General features: G+C 60.3%; 2 protein-coding genes across 3 annotated transcripts; one reads left to right on the top strand and one right to left on the bottom strand.

The window, feature by feature from the left end:
* The first annotated feature begins 775 nt into the window (after positions 1–775).
* NDUFAF1 (NADH:ubiquinone oxidoreductase complex assembly factor 1) lies at positions 776–7,026 on the top strand. Its single transcript, XM_029077402.2, has 5 exons — positions 776–993; positions 3,711–4,317; positions 5,052–5,237; positions 5,959–6,033; positions 6,508–7,026. Exons 1-5 carry the CDS (start codon positions 776–778, stop codon positions 6,649–6,651), a joined length of 1,230 nt encoding a protein of 409 aa, XP_028933235.1. The 3' UTR covers positions 6,652–7,026.
* Positions 7,027–8,308: 1,282 nt separating this feature from the next.
* On the bottom strand, positions 8,309–20,590 carry NUSAP1 (nucleolar and spindle associated protein 1). Of its 2 annotated transcripts, none has more exons than XM_016225642.3 (12): positions 20,427–20,590; positions 17,737–17,787; positions 16,536–16,709; positions 15,095–15,227; positions 14,746–14,844; positions 13,982–14,094; positions 13,285–13,335; positions 12,290–12,471; positions 11,434–11,573; positions 10,996–11,109; positions 10,066–10,174; positions 8,309–9,110 (listed from the first exon to the last, which is right to left on the bottom strand). In XM_016225642.3, the coding sequence occupies exons 1-12, from the start codon at positions 20,517–20,519 to the stop codon at positions 9,017–9,019; spliced, it is 1,353 nt and encodes a 450-aa protein (XP_016081128.2). In that variant the 5' UTR covers positions 20,520–20,590; the 3' UTR covers positions 8,309–9,016. The 2 variants fall into 2 exon arrangements, with proteins under 2 accessions (XP_016081128.2, XP_007655774.2); XM_007657584.4 differs by having other exon boundaries at positions 16,536–16,712.
* Between the last annotated feature and the right edge of the window lie 125 nt (positions 20,591–20,715).

Genomic DNA, 20,715 nt, shown 5'->3' on the forward strand with positions numbered 1-20,715 from the left:
CCCACTGTGCGCAGAGCACTGTACTAAGCGCTTGGAAAGTACAATGCAGCAACAAAGAGAGACAATCTCTGCCCACAGTGGGCTCACAGTTTAGAAGCCTGATGGGCGCCTACACTGAAAAGCCCTGTGCTGGGCGCCTTCTGGGCACCGATCGCTGTTCTGGGCTCCTTCTAGAGGCGGAAGAATGTACTGGACCCCTCCTGGCTGCCGAGAGGTGGACTGGGCGCCTCCCGGGTGTCAAATGTTGGAACTTGGCACCTTCTGGGGATCGAAGAACGTACGGGACTCCTCCTGGGAGCCGAGCGCTTTACCGGTCACCTTCTGGGGACTGAGCGATGCACAGGGCCCCTCCTGGGTGCCGAATGGGTGGACTGAGCGCCTTTTGGGAGCCGAGTGGTGTACAGGCCGCCTTCTGGGGACTGAGCGATGTACTGGACCCCTCCTGGGTGCTCAGAGGGTGGACTGTGCGAGTGATGTACTGGACCCACCCAGGGGCTGAGAGGGTGGACTGGGCCCCTTCTGGGAACTGAGCAATGTACTGGACCCCTCCTGGGGGCTGAGAGGGTGGCCTGGGCCTCTTCTGGGGACTGAGCGATGTACTGGACGCTCCCGGGGGCTGAGAGGACGGATTGGACCCCTTCTGGGGACTGAGCGATGTACTGGACGCCCCCGGGGGCTGAGAGGACGGATTGGGTCCTTTCTGGGGACTGAACGATGTAGGGGACCCCTCCTGGGGGCTGCGAGGACGGACTGGGCCCCTTCTGGGGACTGAGCGATGTACTGGACCACCCCCCTTCGGGCTGCCGAGAGGCCGGGCGGGCCGTCTCCCGCGCGCGGGGAGGGCCGGAACGTCGAGGCGGGGGCCCCGCGCGCCGCCCGGACCGGAAGTGGCGGCGGACCCGCGGGGCCCGGAAGGGGCGGCGGCCGCGCGGGGGACCGGAAGTGGCTGCGGACCGGAAGTGGCTGCGGACCGGAAGTGGCGGGCGGTGGCAGGTGAGCGGGGTCGCCTGGGAAACCCCAACTGCCCCCCTTCCAGGCCCTCCTGAGAGCCCACCTCCTCCAGGAGGCCTGCCCGGATTCGACCCTCCTATTCCCCCCCCATCCCCCCCCCCCCCCCCGCTCTCGTCTAGATTTCTACCTATTCTTTATTGCTCTTTTCATGTCGCATCTCTCTGCTTCGCTTTTATTTTGCTGTCTGCCTCAGTGGAAAGAGCCCGGGCTCGGGAGTCAGAGGTCATGAGTTCGAATCCCAGCTGTGCCACTTGTCAGCTGGGGGACGGTGGGCAGGTCACTTCACTGGGCCTCAGTGACCTCATCTGGAAAATGGGGATTAACTGGGAGCCCCACGTGGGACGACCTGCTTACCTTGTATCTCCCCCAGCGCTTAGAACAGTGCTCTGCACCTAGTAAGCGCTTCACAAATGCCAACATTATTATTATTATTCTCGCCTGTCAGCCCGTTGTTCTTTCATTCACTCAGGCGTATTGATTGGGCGCTTACTAGGTGCAGAGCACCGGACTAAGCGCTGAAATTACGGTCCTCGTCTAAGCGCTCACTCTGTGCCGAGCACCGTTCCAGGCGCTGGGGTAGATACCGGGTCATCAGGCGGGCCCTCGTGGGGCTCACGCTTTTCGTGAGAAAAGCAGCAGCGTGGCTCAGTGGAAAGAGGCCGGGCTTGGGAGGCAGAGGTCATGGGTTCGAATCCCGGCCCTGCCGCTTGCCAGCTGGGGGACTTTGGGCGAGTCCCTTCACTCCTCTGGGCCTCAGATACCTCATCTGTGAAATGGGGATGAAAACTGGGAGCCCCCACGGGGGACAATCTGATGACCCTGTATCCCCCCCCCCCCAGCGCTCAGAACGGTGCTTTGCACATAGTAAGCGCTTAACAAGTACCACCGTTATTATCCTCATTTTGCAGGTGAGGGAACTGAGGCCCAGAGGAGTGAAGTGACTCGCCCAAGGTCACACAGCGGATAAGTGGCGGGGCCGGGATTAGAACCCAGGTCCTCTGGCTCCCAAATCCGGGCTCTTTCTACTAAGGGTCTCTTTCTGTTGCCACTATCTGTTACCGATTTGTTCCATTCCAAGCGCTTAGTCCAGTGCTCTGCACGTAGTAAGCGCTCCATAAATACTGTTGAATGAATGAATGAATTGTCCTCTCCCAAGCGCTTAGTCCAGCGCTCTGCCCGTAGTAAGCGCTCAGTAAATACTATTGAATGAATGAATTGTCCTCTCCCAAGCGCTCAGTACAGTGCTCTGCACACAGTGAGCGCTCAGTAAATACGATCGAATGAATGATTGAATGCGTGCCTGCCCCCCAAACCCCGTCGACTTCCCCTCCACACTGGGAATCTTAAGAAGCGTGCTGGGATTTGTTCAGCGCTTACTAGGTGCCGGGCACTGTACTAAGCGCCAGGGTGGGTACCAGCACATCGGGTTGGACGCGGTCCCTGCCTCACGTGGGGCTCACAGGCTCAATCCCCATTTTACAGATGGGGTAACAGAGGCACAGAGAAGTGAAGCGATCGGCCCAAGGTCGCACAGCGGAGCTCCTCCTGGGAGCTCCTTGCGGGCGGGGAACCTCTCTGCCAAGCAGCCGTATTTATTGAGCGCTTACTCTGTGCAGAGCACTCTACTAAATAGTCGATCGATAGTATTTATTGAGCGCTTACTATGAGCAGAGCACTGTATAAAATATTAATAATAATGTTGGCATCTGTTAAGCGCTTACTACGTGCAGAGCACTGTTCTAAGCGCTGGGGTAGACATGGGAAGCAGGTCGTCCCACGTGGGGCTCACGGTCTTCATCCCCATTTTACCGATGAGGGAACTGAGGCCCAGAGAAGTGAAGCGACTTGCCTGCGGTCACCCAGCCGACAAGTGGCAGAGCTGGGATTCGAACCCGTGACCGCCGACCCCAAAGCCCGGGCCCTTTCCACCGAGCCACGCTGCTTCTCTGCTGGAAAGCGTTCGATCGATGGTAGTCCTGGAGCGCTTACTATGGGCAGACCACTGTACTAAGTATTTAATCGATGGTATCTGTTGAGCGCTCACCCTGGGCAGAGCATTGTACTAAGCGCCCGGGCGAGTACAGAACAACAAAATTAGTAGACTCGTTCCCCGGACGTGACGGGCTGACGGTGTAGAGGACGCCGTGCTCTCCCAAGCGCTTGATACGGCGCTCGGCGCACAGTAAGTGCGCGGTAAATACCACCGATGGAGCGTGAATCCTAATCCCGGCTCCGCCGGTCGTCCGCCGGGTGACTTTGGGCAAGTCACTTCTCTGGGCCTCGCTCCCCTCGGTGGCAAAACGGAGATTCAATGTCCGTTCTCCCTCCTACTTAGACTGGGAGCCCCAGGTGGGAGCTGACGACCTCGTACCCATCCCGGGGCTCGTCACGTAGTCGGCGCTTAAGAAGCACCACGGTTAATGTGATTATCGTCGTCTCCGGCGTCTGGCGGGGAGGGGCCGGTCCGCGATGTGACCCGTCCGGGCTTCGCGGTTGCTCCCGTCACTCTCCGTGCCAGCGCCCGACGCTCACGTGCGCCCGTGAGGGTGGATGAGGGAGGTGGGGGGACGTTGTCCGGGCACCGTGGATGCGGTCTAACCGAGCAGGTGGCCCCGGGGCCAGCCCGGACGCGGTAGCCACTTGACTAACGCGTCGAGACGCCCCGGCATCCAACCCGGTAATCGCCTCCCTCTTCGCAGGCAGAGCCGGGCTCGAGCGGGACCTGGTCTCGTCCGCCCGCCCGCCATGCTGCCCGCTCTCAAGCTGCTGCGAGCCGGCCCCCGCCTCCGCCCGGGCCCCGCGCTCGCCGACCGGCTCTCCCGATGCCACGGCGGCGCCCGGAAACCTCGGGTGGCCCCGGACCCCGCCCCGGGCCCCTCCCCGCGCCGGGACCGGGCCGGAGTCGGCGCGGGCGAGAGCTCCGAGGCCGAAGTCAGCCTGGACGTCGTCTCCCCGGAGGTGAAGACGGAGCTGGATTTCGACCGAGCCATCAGGGCCGAGTTCACGGACCAGCTGAAGCTCCTCAAGAAGCGGTTCCTGGACCATCTGGTGGGGCCGGAAGGCCGGCCCATGACGGAGGTCCTGCTGGAGAACGCCAAGGTGGTCTGGCGGTTCCGCGGCCCGGGGGACCTGGACCGGTGGACGGTGACTTCGGACAAGACGGTCGGAGGCCGGAGCGAGGCCTTCCTGAAGATGGGCAGGAACAACCAGAGCGCCCTGCTCTACGGGACCCTCAACACCGAGGTCCCCCGCGACGGGCAGACCCGCTACAGCGGCTACTGCGCCATGATATCCGGGATCCCCAGGGTGGGTCGGGGCCGGGGCCACCGCGGGACCGAGGGCTTGGGAGAGGGCGGTAGGACGAGGGAACGGACGCGTCCCCGGCCCGCGCTGGGCCTACGCGGTAGACGCTTATCGAGCGCCACGGTTATCATGGGCACGGACGCACCCACGGATCCACGGCCTTCCGTGATCCCAGCGGCCCGGGGCTAACTAGATGAAAGAGGCAAAATCGCCTCCCTCGATCCAGAAGGGGAACGGGATCGTCTGCCGACCCCGGGGGAGAGGACGGCCCGTCGGTAGCCGGTCGTCCCCGTTGGTCTTGTCGCACGGTATCTGTTGAGCGTGTACCGTGCGCCGGGGTAGGTCTAAGATTGGCTCAGTGGAAAGAGCCCGGGCTTCGCAGTCAGAGGTCACGACTCCGACTCTGCCACTCGTCCGCCGTGTGACCGTGGGCCGGTCACTTCACTGCTCTGTGCCTCAGTTCCCTCATCTGGAAAATGGGGATTAACTGTGAGCCTCACTTGGGACCCCCCGATTCCCCCGTAGCTCCCCCGGCGCTCAGACCAGTGCTCTGCACATAGTAAGCGCTCAACAAATACCGACATTATTATTATTATCCTTCCGGACCCAGCCCCTGCCCCACACGGGGCTCGCAGTCTAAAGCCCCACTTTACTAAGCGCTCGGCCACAACGAGGTCACGGGGTAGAGACTCGCGGGCTAGAGTCAAACGGCGGTGTCGTCGGTTCTCCGCTCCCAGGGCTTCCTGGACAAGAAGGAGTCCTACGACTGGTCGAGCTTTAACACCCTCTACCTGCGCGTCCGCGGCGACGGCCGGCCCTGGATGGTCAACATCAGGGAGGACACGGACCTCTTCCACAGGAGACACCTGATGTACAGTTACTTCATGTTCACCCGCGGCGGGCCGTACTGGCAGGAGGTCAAGGTAAAGCCCCCGCACGGACTCCCCGCCGGGGGGCGAGTCCGAGGAGGGTGCCAAGCGCTCGGTACAGCGCTCCGCACGCGGTAAGCGCTCGATAAACAGGGCTGAGCGGAGGAACGAGGGGACCCAACGGTTCAGGGGGGTGAAGCGAGGCGCGAAGGGCAGGATTCATCCATTCGGTCGTAGTTATCGGGCACTTACGGCGTGCAGAGCGCTGTGCCGAGCGCTTGGGCGCGTAAATACAGCAATAGACACATTCCCTGTCCACACGAGCTCAGCCCGGGGGCGGGGAGGGCGAAGGACGACTGTGATATCTGTTCAGCGCCTACCATTTTCCGGGTACTGTACTAAATGCCTCCGCTACGTTGAAGGCTCTTTTTTTGAAGGTATCCCTTAGCAATTACTATGTGCCAGGCACTGTACTACACTAGAGTGGCAGGTCCTCCACTAGATTCATTCAATGCGTCGTATTTATTGAGCGCTTACCGTGGGCGGAGCACTCTAGCAAGCACTTGGGAGAGGGTGATAGACGAGTCCCCCGCCCCCAACGACGGGGCAGATGGAGCAACAGCTCACGGGCCAAGGAGGCGGGTCGGGGGCCGTGCCCAGGGAGGGCGGGAGATGTCGGGGGGTGGGAGGGGGCCCGGCCAAGGCTATTAGCAAGTGGGCCTCCCCCCGGCCCGGGGGAAGCATCCTCGTGGCCGTAAACCCTTCCTCCCCGCAGATTCCCTTCTCCAAGTTCTTCCTGTCCAGCCACGGGAAAGTCCGGGATGGCCAGTTCCGGCTGCTGGCAGACAAGGTCGGTGGCGTCTGTCCGTGCTGACGGGCGGGAGGACGGGGTGGGTGGCTCAGAAATCGAACCCTCTCCATCTCGTCCCTACCTCCCACCCTCCGACGGCGCCCACTGAGTAGCCTGTGGTTCGGCCACCAAGCCCAAGGGGTAGAACCGAAGCCGGCCGGCCACGCCCCGTCGGCCGGCCCACCACCCCAGACCCTCCTTTGATGCCCCCCGGCTCTCGGGGAAGGGCCCGGCCCGTTGGGCGGTAGGAAGGGAGAGCGTGGGCGGCGGCGGCGGCCCGGTCCCGCCTCTCCCCCGCCAACGCGGTGGTCCCCGCTGACGTTCTTATCCACCTCGCGAGGGGAACCGGGGCAGATGCCGCCCGATCTAGCAAGCGGAGAGGAGGGCGGAGGAAGAGCCTACCGCTCCCGGGCCACCCCGCGGGGCCGGGCGACGGGCGAAGCTCTCCGTCCCATTCCTCTGCGCCTGATCCAGGTGGCCACCGTGGGCTTCACGCTGGCCGATAAGGTCAACGGGCCCTTCTTCCTGGAGATCGATTTCATCGGCGTGTTCCACGACCCCGCGCACGTCGAGGAGTTCGCCTACGAGAACACGGAAGTCCTGTGCCCCCGCCTGTAGGCCCCGGCGGCCGCCGCTCTCTGCGCCGCGTCGCGGGCGGGCAGACACGGGCCGTGGCGGAGGCCGGAGGCCCCCCGCCTCCTCAAGAACCCCGTTTTGCTGGCGCCTGGGCCCCGGGCCGACAAGGCCCGGTCACAGCCGTTGCCCACCGGGGCCCAGCGGCCGGGCTCTTTCAGCCCTACTCTGCCCCCCCCCTTAAGACCTACCGGATCCTGATGCCGAAGCGTGTGGAAATAAACGTGGTGCGACGTTATATCACGTCGTAGATGCTCTTTCCGGTTGGTAGGTCAGCGGGCTGCCTGTGTCAATCCCGCCAAAAGCCCTTCGTCCACTTTGTGAATGGTAATGTTATTAATAAATAGCATTTTTTAAGCACTTGCCGTGCGTCAGGCACCGTCCTAAGCGCCGGGGTGGGTACAGGCAATTCAGGTTGGACACCGTCCCTGTCCCACATGGGACCGACGGTCTTACGTGTGACGGATCAGGGAACTGAGGCGCAGAGAAGCCGAGTGACTTGCCCAAGGTCACCCAGCAGACAAGTGGCAGAATCAGGGTTAGAACCCAGGACCTCCGAGCCCCAGGCTCGGGCCCTAGCCCTCGGGGGATGCCGCGTCTCTGCTTTCCCCGCCCTGACCCAGCCCCGGGGATGGGCAAAATTGTCGCTACTCCTCGGGTGGGCTTCCTCCCGAGCCCAGACCCAGTAGGGTGGGCTTAGCCAACGGGAGGGGGGAAGATGTCTAAATTTTCGATTCCACGGGGTTCCCCACCTCCCTCCCTCCCTCCCCACCCCCAGGGGCCGGGAAGAGCCACGGGCATCGCCGCTCCCCACCCTGGCAGCAGGCCTTCTCACCCCGTTGCCCAGTGCCAACCTCATGGCATCGATCCCACCTTCGTGCATAAAAGGGGTATTTAATAATGATGGTTTTTGTTAAGCCCTTACTCTGTGCCAAGGTGGGGGAGGTACGAGGTGATCAGGTCGTCCCCCGTGGGGCTCACAGTCTTCATCCCCATTTTCCAGATGAGGGACCTGAGGCGCGGAGAAGTTAAGCGACTGGCCCCAAGTTCCACAGCTGAGGGGTGGCGGAGCCGGGATTAGAACCCAAGACCTCCGCCTCCTAAGCCCGGGCTCTTTCCACTAAGCCACGCTGCTTCTCAGCGCTAAGCGGAGCCCTCAAGCCTGGGGTAGAAATGGGAAGATCAAATCCCCCACGGGGTTCACAGCCTAAGTAGGAGGGAGAACAGGTATTAAATCCCATTTCACAGCTGAGGAAACAGGCCCAGAGGAAGGGAAGTGACCCCCGCAAGGTCACACGGGAGGTAAGGGGCAGAGCCGAGAAGCAGCGTGGCTCGGGGGAAAGAGGCCGGGCTGGGGAGTCGGAGGTCTGGGTTCGAATCCCGCCTCCGCCCCTTGTCAGCTGTGTGACTGTGGGCAAGTCACTTCACTTCTCTGGGCCTCGGTTCCCTCGCCTGAAAATGGGGATTAAGACCGATGAGCCTGTATCTCCCCCAGCGCTTAGAACGGTGCTCGGCCCATAGTAAGCGCTTCAATACCACCCTTGTTATTAGAAGTCGGGTCCTCCGCCTCCAAAGCCCCCGCTCTCTCGCCCCTAGGCCTTCTGGCTTTTCACAAAGACACCGGAGCCCGAGAGGGACGACGGGTGGGATCATCTTGCGTATTTATTTTCTTTATAAAAGGAAGACAGTCTAAAACTCGCAAAGAAGAGCCTTGTTTGGCTACCCCCTCCCCTCTTCTCTGCAACCACTATTAAATGCAGACTTCTTCTAAGAGCAGGGGCGCAACGCGGGGGCTGGGGCCTCCGGCCGGACAGATCCAGGGGAGAGAGTTGGGCAGGGTAAATTCTAGATGCTTTGCCCGGGTTGGTAAGTGCTTCTCAGGAAAGAAGAGTTTCCAGTAGTTAGAGGAGAGACACACACAGATACAGAACACACAGAGTTGGGGAGAGGAGTCGGCTTAGCGGACGGCTATTTAGATTAAGTCAGATCGCCCCTCGAAACGGCTGCTCTTTCCTCGCTTTCCGGAGCCGGAGAGGAGGCGAGCTTCACGGCCCGGCCGCTCGTGGATTTCGCAGCGCCGGGGGAGCTAGAAGGACCCCGCCGTCCCCCGTGCCGGCGCCGGGGCCCCCGGAGGGAGAGCGGGGAGGAACGGCCCCCCGGGGAGAGGGCGGCCGGGGGCGTCTTCCGCCTCTGACGACGGGTCGCGCCGGACGGAGGGCGGCGGGAGCCGGGGCCGAGCGGCGGGTGACGGCGCCGGCGGCGGGCACGGCCGAGAGGGAGTTCGCTACGACGCGGGCCTGTTTACGGGAGGAGGAGACGGGCGGCGTCTACAGAGCCCTCGGAGGTGAAGCTAGTCCGCGGCCACGACCAATCCGCGCCGGGCCCCCAGGACGCTGGCTTTTTTCCCTTTCCGGTCCTGGTTCTGCCTTTTCCGCTTCTCTTCCCTGAGGGGGAGAGGGCCGGCGAGTTAGAAGGGGGTGAGGAGCAGGAGGAGAAAGAGAGAACCCCTTCAAAACGCCCAAACCGTTTACGGAGAACGTTGTAATAATACCAGGAGGAAGGGGTCCTGCCCTCCGAGAGCTCAGAGCTCAGAGGGGAAGAGAGGAAGCGGACGGAACGGGGAGGAAAAAAAAAAAAAAATACAGGGATCCGCGGTGAGGGGGAAACGGCCCCAGGCGGGAGGGATGTGGGACTCGATCCTTTTCCCCTAGAGAAGCAGCGCGGCTCAGTGGAAAGAGCCGGGGCTTGGGAGTCGCAGGTCATGGGTTCGAATCCCAGCTCCGCCGCTCGTCAGCTGTGGGACTTTGGATAAGTCACTTCCCTTCTCTGGGCCTCAGTGACCTCATCTGTCAAACGGGGATGAAGACTCAGAGCCCCACGGGGGACAACCCGATCCCCTTGTATCCTCTCCAGCGCTCAGAACGGTGCTCTGCCCCCAGTAAGCGCTTAGCGGCCATCGGTATCCTTATTATCCTGACTCCGGTCCCCGCCCGCGCGGAGAGAACCCGTAGCGTCGGCAGGGAGACGAGGCCCGTCGGTCGATCGGCGGGAGCCTGCGAGTCCGGAGGCGCTGGGTTCGAATCCCCGCTCCGCCCCTTGTCTGCTGGGTGACCGTGGGCACGTCCCTTCGCTTCTCTGTGCCTCGGTTACCTCCTCCGTCGAATGGGGCCTAAGACTGAGCCCCACGGGAGACAGGGATCGGGTCCAACCCGATCAGCTTGGATCCACCCCAGTGCATAGGACGGTGCCTGGCGCATAGTAAGCGCTCGAGCACCATTAAAAAAAAAAAAAAAAAAAAAAAAAAAGGAGGGGCGGCACCTCTCTGCACGTGCCCTGGGGCTAAATGTCACCTCGAGGAGTCTGTCCGCGTCCCATCCGCCGGGGCAGTGAGGTACTGACCTGGTCCGGAGGCGGGGCTGCTTGTAGGTCTTTTTGTGGAACTCGATCCTTGTGGCGCCTTCACCCTGGGCCGTGTTTTCCTTGGCTTCTCCCCAAGGTCTCAGCCGGCCTGTGTTAGGACCCAGACATCGTCACCCTTCTGGGGTGGGTGTGTGTCGGCGAGGGGACCGAGCGGAGAGACCCCGGGCCCGGGAATCAGAGGATCTTGGGTTCTAAATCCCGCTCTGCCGCTTGCTTGTTCGCCTTGGGCGAGTCGCTTGGCTGGCGCTCAGTTTCCTCATCTGTAAAATGGGGATTCAACGCCCGTTCCCACTCCTGCTTCGACTGGGAGCCGGGTGAGGGGCAGGGACCGTGTCCCGCCAGATGAGCGCTCGATAAATACTAGTGAATGAACGGATGAACTTGGATCCACCCCAGCACGTGGGGAGAGAGAGAGCTCGACGCACGGCGAGCGCTTAATCTGGTAACGAATTTGAACGTCCGTCATCCCCTCTAGAGTGTTAGCTCTCTGTGGGCGAGGGACACTACCAACCCTCCAAGCACTTCGTACAGCGTTCTGCACACGGCGAGCGCTCGGTAAATACCACCGCTGATGAACAAACGATTGTTCGAGCACTTAACCGAGCATCAGCGGAGGACAATATAACCGAGCGGGTCGCCCACAGCATACGGACATCGTCCGTCGTCACGGCCACGTGGCAGATGGAATCCAACTAGCCCGTCGGGCCAGCGGCACCGGTCGCCGGAACGGTCCGTCAGCCGTTACCCAAGACCAACGTGCCGTTTGGCTGCCGCGGTGGGCTGGCACTCTGGCAGCAGGAGCTGAGGTTAGCCGAACCTCGAGAGGCAGAGGCAGACCCCCTACGGGGGTTTCCGCCCACCCCCGGGAGCAGAAGAGGCAGCTTGGCCCGCGCCTCCTCTCCCACCTACCTCTGTGCGGCTCGTAGCTAAGGGGCCGGGACAGGCTGGCCTTGAGGTCAAACGTCGGCTTGCCGGTCACCGGGGTCCGCGCCGTCACGGCGGTGAATTTGAAGGGCGTCACGGCTGAGGGAAAGAAGGACGGCCGATTGGCCGCGGGAGGGGAACGGGCCACCGGTCTCCCGCTGAGGTAGCGACGCCCGCTGCGGGCCTCGGTTCCCTCGTCTACAGAACGGGGACGGAGACTGGGAATCCACGTGGGACACGGGCTGGCTCCAACCCAGTAGCCTGAATCTACCCCGGCGCTCCGTACCGAGCGAAACATCGAAATACCCGATCTCCCTCGTAGACTGCGAGCCCCTCGTGGGGACCCGATGGCCTCGGGTCTCCCCCGGTGCTTAGCGTATAGTAAGCGCTTAACCCACGGCACAGTTATCCTCATCATCTCACCGGCGCCAGAGTCGCGACCCTTCTTCCCTCGGGCGGCGGCCCGCTCCCTGCGGTCTCCGCCCCTGTCGGCCGAGGGCTTTCTGGCCGGGGTCTTCGTCAGCGAGCGTTTGTGCTCGTTGTCTCTGGTGGCCGCGGAGAACCTACGGTTGCCGGGGGAAAGACACACAGACCTGCATCCGGGGGCCGTCCCGGTCAGCGGCGGCCCACCCGCCCGAGCCGGGGAGAGAGGGGCCGCGGAACCCGAGGTGTCCCGTTGCCAGGACCCGCACCCCTCCCTCCGGGACCTGGGGGGACGGGCACCTCCCGCCTGGTCCCCGGCGGGGAGGGGAAGTCCCCTTTCGGCGAGACCAGAGTGCCCCTCCATCGCCGCTCTGGTGACCGACCGGTCCCCTCTCCGGAGCCGAGGGACCTCGCCAACCGAGACGTGCCCCGCTGCCCGCTCACAAACCCAGCTCCCCCACCCGGGGGCCGACTTTGCCCGCTCTCTTTGCCGCCGGAGCTCCGCGGGTCCACGGGGTTCTGCTGTCAGGGAACCGCCCAGGTGGAGGTTCGAGGAAGCCGGGAGCGAATCTTCCCCCGGTAAGGGTGGCTCTGGCCTCTCTCTCTGCCCCGGAGGCTTGCCGGGGGGCAGCGGCCGCGCCCGGATCCGCCCCCGCCAGACCAGACGGTGCCCGGCGACGTCGTCGTCCGTCCCCGGTGGACCTCAACCCCTCCCCCGGCCCACCAGCCGACGGAGGGAGCGAGACGCAGACCCGGGCCGTCGCGGCCCGACACCCCTCGGGGTTGCCCCGAGATCTGCGGGGCCGCTCGGGTCGGCGGTTGGTGGTGGGGCGGAGGGAAAGGGGGAGGTGCCTACCTGACATTCATTTTCGTGGCCGAGAGTACCGACGGCTTGAAGGGCAACCTGGGGCCCAAGATGCTCTTATTGGCGGTACCCAGAGGGGTGCGCGGAGAGCGCCGCGGGCCGCCGGGCGTGTAGGCCGGAGGTCGGCCCCGGACGGGGGCCGGGCTGAGCAGAAGCCCTCCGCCCGGACGTTTCTGAGCAAAGAGAACACAAGAAGGTGGTAAGGTCCCCCCAGGTCAAAACAGCGGGTTGTGCTAAGCGCTTTTTGATTCTGTCAGCTCGCCCTCTAGACCGGAAGCTTACCGTGGGCAGGGAATGGGTTTTTATTGTCGTATCGTACTCTCCCAAGCGCACGGTAAGTGCTCAGTCAATATGGCTCAATGAAGAATCAAGAGAAACCGGACTCCCTCAGGGCTTGGGAGAGAAAGAGACCCGTGTGGACAGGCGGGCCTAGGCTCTATCGTTTGGACACGCTTCCAGAGAGAGAGCCCGTGGGAGAGAAGCGGCGTAGCCTAGCGGAGAGAGCCCGGGCTTGGGAGTCATGGGTTCTAATCCCGCCTCCACCACTTGTCAGCTGGGTGACTTTGAGCGAGTCACTTCACTTCTCTGCACCTCAGTGACCTCATCTGGAAAATGGGGATGGCGACTGGGAGCCCCACGTGGGAACCTGATTACCCTGTATCTCCCCCAGTGCTTCAAACAGTGCTTCCCCATAGTAAGCGCTTAAATCCCTCATTATTATTATTATTAATCCCGGCTCTGCCACGTGTCTGCTGCACGACCTGGGGTAAGTCGCTTCACTTCTCAGGCCCTCAGTTCCCTCATCTGTAAAATGGGGATTAAAACTGTGAAGACCCATGTGGGACAGGGGCTGCGTCCAACCTGCTGACTCGGTATCTACTCCAGCGTTTAGAACAGCGCCTGGCACGGCACACAGTAAGCGCTTAAATACGGAGAGACGGAAAGAGCGAGAGACACAGAGAGAGAGAAAAAGAGACGGTGTTCACCTTGGCACTGCTCTGGGGTGTCCTCAGCAGGTTGGCTTTTTTAGTCAGCGTCTGGCAAGGTAATTAGCAAGGAAGAAGGGGCATTAGACAGTGCTTGGCACGTAGTAAGCGCTTAACAAATTACCATAATTATTATTATTATTAGACGGGCAACAAGAGGATAAAGGAAAAGAACCTGACTCCACCCCTCCCTCAGCCCCATACGTACATATCCATAACTGATTTATATTAATGTCTGCCTCCCCCTCTAGACTGAGCTAGATTTGGGCAGGGAATGCGACCACCAACTCTGTTGTATCGTCCTCTCCCACGCGCTCAGCACAGTGCTCCGCACACGATAAGCGCTCAATAAGTGTGTCCGATGGATTGAATAGGACCGAGGCACCCCGACCAGCCCTGACTCCCAGGGGGGCGATTTATTCTAGACCGGTGATCGATGTCCAAGTTGGAGGGGTGGGGAGGCTTTCACACAAATCTCATTACTACATTATAGTGTAATAGATCATTTTTATGTCAATAAAACGTCTCTCTCTCTCTCCCCTCTAGACCGTGAGCTCGTCGTGGGCCGGAGCGTATCTGCCGGTTCTGTCGTCCCGTACTCTCCCAAGCGCTTAACAGAGGACCCCGCACGTAGTGAGCACTCCACTAGGACTGATGGATGGAGAAGGGACGTCGGCTCCCCGCTTCGCTCGCAAACCTTCATCTCCTTGACGGAGCCGTCCAGGGCCTCGAGACGCTTCCGCTTCCGCTCGATGTAGGTGTCGATGGATTCCATTTTCAGGAAGTGAGCTTCGTGGAGCTTCCTGAAGTCTACAGGGTGGCCCCAGGAGAAGAGGCACGGCCATAAACAATCACGGTCAACCCCCAACGGCCGGGCGGTCTCTCTCCCCGCCCGGGCCTCAGGCTCTCCCGGGGAGTCGGAGGACCTGGGTTCTAACCCCGGCTCCACCGCTCATCTCCCGCGACCTCGGATAAGTCACTTCACTTCTCCGTACCTCGGTTTCCTCTTCTGTAAAATGGCGATTAAGGCCGCGAGCCCCATGCGGGGTAGGGGCCGTGTCCAACCCGATTAGCCTATAGCCACCTCAGCACGGCGTCTGGCACGTAGTAAGTGCTTACCGGATGCCACGGTTAGTCGCCGAATGACCTCCAACTCACTCCTTAGGCCGGACCCCTTTTTCAGCAGGATAAAGGGACGGTGGTGAGGGAAAGGCAGCAGCGAGATCGACCGCTTCTTTCCTCCGGTCGCTGGACTTTGGAGATGCTTATCATTCTGGCATTCGTTAAGCGCTTACTCTGTGCCTGTACTAAGTGCTGGGGTACGTACAAGCTCATCGGGTCGATTCTATATTTATTTTTTTCCCCTCCAGAGAACGGAGAATGAGAGAAGTTGGGGAAAAATCCCCAAAGCCGCAGCATTCCCCCCCCCCGCGTCTTTGGCACAAGGCGGGCACGACTTACGTGGAGTCGTCGGCTTGGTCTGGGTCTTCCCACATCTGCCCCCACGGCCCACGTAGCGAGGGATCCTTCCCTCCGGAGGGATGGCGGACGACGGTTCACCTAGGACAACCAGCCGCCACGGAGTCGGACCGGCTCTCGCCGGGTGGCTCCCCGCCGGGGTTCGCCGGCCCTCTGAACCTCCGTCTCCCCCACTCTACCGTAAGCCCCTTGAGGGCCGGGGGATCGTGCCCACCGACCTTTTTATACCGTACTTCTCCCGGGCCCTCGGTTCAAAGCTCTGCACACGATAAGCGCTCAGTAAATACCATCCGGCGGGGCACGGGTGGACGGCAACGGTTACTCCTCCTACCTCTTACTCCGGGTCTTCCCGCGGCGGAACCGTTCGAGTTCTCCCGGGCTAAAGCTGCAGCCTCGGCGACAGCCACCAAGTCTTCGGCTCGGGACTCCTGCTTGGGCGACCCGCCGGGCTCGCTTTCTCCGTCCTTTATAGGAGACCGCCGCAAAGTTGAAGTGGTTATATTTAAACTATTTACGGCGGAGCGCTTACCACGTTCTAAGCGCCGCTCAGCCGGTCGAGACAATCCTGGGGTTCACCCTACTTTGTTTTCTTTTTTTTTTTTTTTTGAAGGGTCTCTGTCAAGCGCGCTCACAAAGCGCCGGGGTGGAGAAGCAGCGTGGCTCAGTGGAAAGAGCCCGGGCTTGGGAGTCGGAGGTCATGGGTTCGAATTCCGGCTCTGCCACTTGCCAGCTGGGTGACTGTGGGCGAGTCACTTCACTTCTCTGTGCCTCAGTGACCTCATCTGGAAAATGGGGATTAACTGTGAGCCTCACGTGGTGCAACCCGATTACTCCGTATCTACCCCAGCGCTTAGAACAGTGCTCTGCACATAGTAAGCACTTAAATACCGACACTGTTATACCGCCACTTGTCTGCTGTGTGACCACAGTCAAGTCACTTCTCTGTGCCTCAATTACCCCATCTCTAAAATGGGGATTGAGACGGTGAGCCCCGCGTGGGACAGTGACGGTGACCAAACCGATTTGTTTGGAGCCACGTCAGCGCTTATTACAGTGCCTGGCACATAGTAAGCGCTTAAATGCCCTTATTACTATTATAACAAAAATTCCTAAGATCCTGATCAGGCCACTGAAGTGAGGATGGGGATGTATATATTTTCGGTATTCCATGAGTCAGGAGTGGTTGGATCTATTTTTGGAGGAAGTTCCAGAAGCAGAAAGAAGCAGCGTGGCTTAGTGGACAGATCCCAGGCCTGGGAGTCAGAAGGACCCGAGTTCTAATCCCAGCTCTGCCACTTGTCTGCTGTGGGATCTCGGGCAAGTCACTTGACTCTTGGGGCCTCGGTTCCCTCAACTCTAAAATGGGGATTAAGACCGTGAGCCCACGCGGGACACGGACCGTGTCTATCCTGATTAGCTTGTCTCTACCCCCGGCACTTAGTACAGTGCCTGGCACGTAGTAAGCACTTAAATACCATTAAAAATGCCCCAAATCCAAACGAAAAGAACCCCCCAAAGTACAAAAATAAAAGCTAAACAGAGAGAGAGGGAAAAGGATCAGAGGAGGTCAGAGGGCTTAAGACCTCCCCCGTCTCCGAGACTGACCCCAATCAATCAACGGTATTTATTGCGCGCTTACGATGTGCCGAACACTACACTGAGCGCTTATCTACCTCAGCCCCTGCTGGAGCAGAAACCAACCAAGCTTCCCGATGGAGGAGGGTTACCACCGTGCCAAGAGGCGCGAGAGGAAGAGGGAAGCCAGTCGGTACCAGATTTTCTACAGACGGTCGCGACTCCTCCACCTCGACACTCTCTTCGGCCCCGGCCTCTGGGGCTCCTTGGCCTCCGCCGCGCCGATCGGTGACAAAGCTGCCGGGCTCCGCGTCCTCCTCTTCCTGGTGACCGTCGGAGAGGTCGGGGGCAGGGGGACGGCCGCCCTCATCCTGCTGCAAGGGAAGGGAGAGAGCTTTCTGCCTCGGGGCCCCCTCGATCCCGCCGTAACTTCACCGCGCGCTCTGGCCCCGAGTCTTCTGGACGGAAGCATCGGATGGAAACCCCTCGCCGTCGCCTTTAAAGCCCTCAGATCGCCTCGCCCCCTTCCGCCTCACCTCGCTGCCCTCCTACTCCCAGCCGGCCCACAGGCTCCGCTCCTCTAACGCCAACCTTCTCGCTGCGCCCCCATCGCGTCTATCTCGCTGCCGACCCCCTCGTTCATTTAGCATTTATTGAGCGCTTCCTAGGTGCGGAGCACCGGACTAAGCGCTTGGAACGGACAAGTCGGCAACAGGTGGAGACCGGCCCTGCCCGATGACGGGCTCACGGTCTAAACGGGGGGGAGAGGAACGTAAAGCAAAAGAGAACAAGACAAGACAACACCATCAAGATGAACAGAATCAAGGAGATATACACCATATTAACGAAATTAATAGGGTGATAAATAATATATACAAATATTGACGTCCCGTCTCCGGCTTGGAACGCCCTCCTTCTTCAGAAGCAACAGGCGATGACTCTCCCCTCCTTCGAAACCCTGTCGAAGGCCCATCTCCTCCAAGAAGTCTTCCACGACTGCACCCTCCTTTCCTCCCCTCCCACTCCCTTCTGCGTCGCCCCGACCCGCTCCCTCTCTTCAGCCCCGGCCCCACCGCGCTTCTTGTCCATAACCGTCGTTAGCCGTGTCCACGTCTGTCTCTAGACTGTAAGCCCGTCGTGGACGTTCTCTTGCACTCCCCGAAGCACTCAGTACAGTGCCCCGTACGTAGTGAGCGCTCAATAAATACGATCGACCGACTGATTCCGGAGAAAGGGGAGCCGCCCCTCCTTCCTCTTCCCCTCTGAGCCCCCTCCTCCATCCCTTCCACTTGCTCGCTATCAAGCAAAGCGAGACATCTGGGGGCATCGATACGGGATCCGTGGGCCGCGGGTTCTTGCAGGAGGGGGGAAAATCAACGCGGAAAAAAGCCGCCTTACCTGATCCTCGTGCTGAAAGTATAGCTTCAAGGCTTTCAACAGCTTGTCTGCCTGTGGAGATGATCATCGTAATTACGGGAGTTGAATTCTGACACAAAATGTTCTCACGCCCCTTACGGGGAGCAGATTTCCCAACTAGAGAATTACATCCCGAAGAGAAGCCGGAACGAACAAAGCCGAAAATTTATTTCAGATTTTTTCGGAGAGGAAAACAAAAACCCCAAACCCCAAATGAATAATAGTCGTGTTACTGAAAGCTTTCTTGGAGACACTATGTCCCGGTGGAAAGAGCCTGGGAGTTAGAGGACCGGTTTTAATCCCCGCTCTGTCACTTGCCTGCTGTGTGACCTTGGCCAGGTCACTTCACTTTTGTACCTTATTATCCCCGTCCGTAAAATAGAGGTGAAATTCCCATTTTCCCTCCTCCCTTGTCCGTGAGCCCCGTAGGGGACTGGGACTGTGTTTGACCGGTCTATTTCGTATCAACCCCAATTCTTGGCACACAGGAAGCATTTAACAAACACCACAGCTATTTTGTAGTCTCTAGGCCTCAGTTTTCTCAGCAGTGAAAAGGGGATAAAAGGTAGACTGAGTCTCACGTCTGGGACGAGGAATGTTCCCAATCTGAAGCAGCGTGGCTTAGTGGAGAGAGCAGGGGCGTGGGAGTCGGAGGACGCGGGTTCTAATCCCGGCTCCGCCACTTGTCTTCTCCGTGCCTCGGTTTCCTCGGCTGTAAAATGGGGATCGAGACCGTGAGCCCCGGGTGGGACGGCCGGATTACCTCTGTCCACCCCAGCGTTTCAAACGGTGCTAGGCCCAGCGTGGCATCTAAATATCGTAATTATTATCATCAGTAAGCACCATCATCATCATTAGCGGAGTCACGCTTGCCCTGCTGAGGAGGGGCAATAATATTTGCGCTCGTACTGTGTGCGGAGCACTCGGAAGAGTACAGTTAAGCAGACACGATCCCTGCCCTCAAGTTGACAGTCTGGCGGGGAGACAGATATTTAAATAAGTTAGAGGGAGAGGGAGTATAAGGATTTGTACCCCAGGACTGTGGGGCGGGGGTGACTATAGTGAATCGTCCATTCCAAGCGCTTAGTACAGCGCTCTGCGCATAGTAAGCGCTCAATAAATACGAATGAATGAATGAGTCAAGTGCCCAGGTGATGCAGAAGGGAGGGAGGATAGGGTGAGCCGAGAGGTTAGACAGGGAAGGCTTCCTGGAGATGGAGCTTCCCGAGAAGCAGGGGCCGCGGGCCGCTTAGTACAGTGCTCTGCACAGAACAAGGGCTCAACAGACACCTCTGATGATGATCCCCACATCATTATCGCTATGGTAGTTATTAAGCGCTTACTTTGTGCCCGGCACCGTTCTAAGCACCGGGTAGTTAACGGGATAATCAGGTTGTCCCACTTGGGGCTGGCCGTTTTAACCCCCATTTTCCAGATGAGGTACCCGAGGCCCGGAGAAGTGAAGCGGCTTGCCCGAGGTCACACGGCGGACAAGTGGCGGAGGCGGGATTAGAACCCACCTCTGGACCCCAAGCTCTTTCCACTAAGCCACGCGGCTCCTCTAAGAACGAAATGCTCCGTACGTAGGAAGGGCTCAGTAGACTCCACTGATGATTATCCCCAGCGCTTCGCACAGTGCTTTGCACATAGTAAGCCCTTAACAAATGCCATCGTCACCATCATCATCATCATCCCCCGCAAGTGGGAACGGAGGCAGGAGCGCTTAGTACAGTGCTCGGCCCAAAGCAAGCGCTCAGGAAACGCCAAGGATGATGATCCCCCTGTAATTAATAATAATACGTAATGACGATGGCATCTGTAAAGGGCTTACTACGGGCCGAGCACTGTTCTAAGCGCTGGGGGGGGATGCAAAGGATGTCCCACGTGGGGGTCGCAGTCTCAATCCCCATTTTACGGATGCAGTAACCGAGGCCCAGAGACGCGAAGCGATTGGCCCAAAGTCACCCAGCTGACAAGTGGCGGAGCCCGGATTAGAACCCACGACCGCTGACTCCCAAGCCCGGCCTCTTTCCACGGAGCCACGGCGAGAGCGCCTAGGGCAGTGCTCCGCCCGCTGTAAACGCTCCAGTAATGACCACTGATGATGATGACCCCCCCGCAATTAGGGGAGGGCGAAGCGCTCAGTACAGCGCTCTGCGCAGAGCGAGCGCTCAATAAATACCATCGGTGATCGCGTGGCTCAGTGAAAAGAAGCCGGGCTGGGGAGTCAGAGGTCACGGGTTCGAATCCCCGGCTCTGCCGCTTGTCAGCTGGGTGACCGTGGGCGAGTCACTTCACGTCCCTGGGCCTCAGTTACCCCATCTGTCAAATGGGGATGAAGACGGGGAGCCCCCCCCCGTGGGACCACCTGATCACCCCGTATCCTCCCCAGCGCTTCGAACAGTGCTCTGCACATAGTAAGCGCTTAACAAGTACCCCCACTCTTATTATTCCCTCCAGGGCGCAGAGGGGGTTTAGTAGGCCGCTCCGCCCGCGGGAAGCGCTCGACCCACACCTTGGGCGAGTGGGTTGCCTGCTCCGTGCCTCAGTTTACCCCCTCCATAAAATGGGGAGCGGTGAGTACGGTGCCCGGCGCCAAGTGAGCGCTCAGCAAATAGCCCGCCGCGGCTGCTGCGGGGAGAGGAAGAGGAGGAGCCCCGCGCCCGCGGTACCTTGAGGTTGGCCTTGAGACCCAGGCTCTTGGCCAAGCGCTGGAGGTCGGAGTACTTGAGGGACTGCAGCTCCTCCTCGGAGGGCACGGCCATGGCGGGGCGTCCCGCACGCTCCGGACCCGCACCGCCTCCCGCGCCGCCTGCCAACCTTAACCGACAACTGCCGCCCGATGGTTTAAACCGAAGTCCGCCGCCCGCCCATTGGCTGAGCCCCCCGGGGTGGGCGGGGCCGCGGGAGGGCTGACCAATAGGGTCGCCGGAGCGGTCGCTGGGCAGATTCTCGCCGCTT

This window comes from Ornithorhynchus anatinus, chromosome 13 (assembly GCF_004115215.2).
Source record: "Ornithorhynchus anatinus isolate Pmale09 chromosome 13, mOrnAna1.pri.v4, whole genome shotgun sequence".
Lineage (NCBI taxonomy): Eukaryota > Metazoa > Chordata > Mammalia > Monotremata > Ornithorhynchidae > Ornithorhynchus > Ornithorhynchus anatinus.

Excerpts from the sequence above, each read along its gene's own strand:
- NDUFAF1 (XM_029077402.2), top strand. The coding sequence starts at position 776 with ATGTACTGGACCACCCCCCTTCGGGCTGCCGAGAGGCCGGGCGGGCCG. Across the intron at positions 994-3,710 it reads GAAGTGGCGGGCGGTGGCAG|GCAGAGCCGGGCTCGAGCGG; the intron begins GTGAGCGGGGTC and ends CCCTCTTCGCAG. Across the intron at positions 6,034-6,507 it reads TCCGGCTGCTGGCAGACAAG|GTGGCCACCGTGGGCTTCAC; the intron begins GTCGGTGGCGTC and ends CGCCTGATCCAG.
- NUSAP1 (XM_007657584.4), bottom strand. The coding sequence starts at position 20,519 with ATGGCCGTGCCCTCCGAGGAGGAGCTGCAGTCCCTCAAGTACTCCGAC. Across the intron at positions 12,472-13,284 it reads CACCCCAGAGCAGTGCCAAG|AAACGTCCGGGCGGAGGGCT; the intron begins GTGAACACCGTC and ends CTCTTTGCTCAG. Across the intron at positions 11,110-11,433 it reads GGGTCGCGACTCTGGCGCCG|CCGTGACGCCCTTCAAATTC; the intron begins GTGAGATGATGA and ends TCTTTCCCTCAG.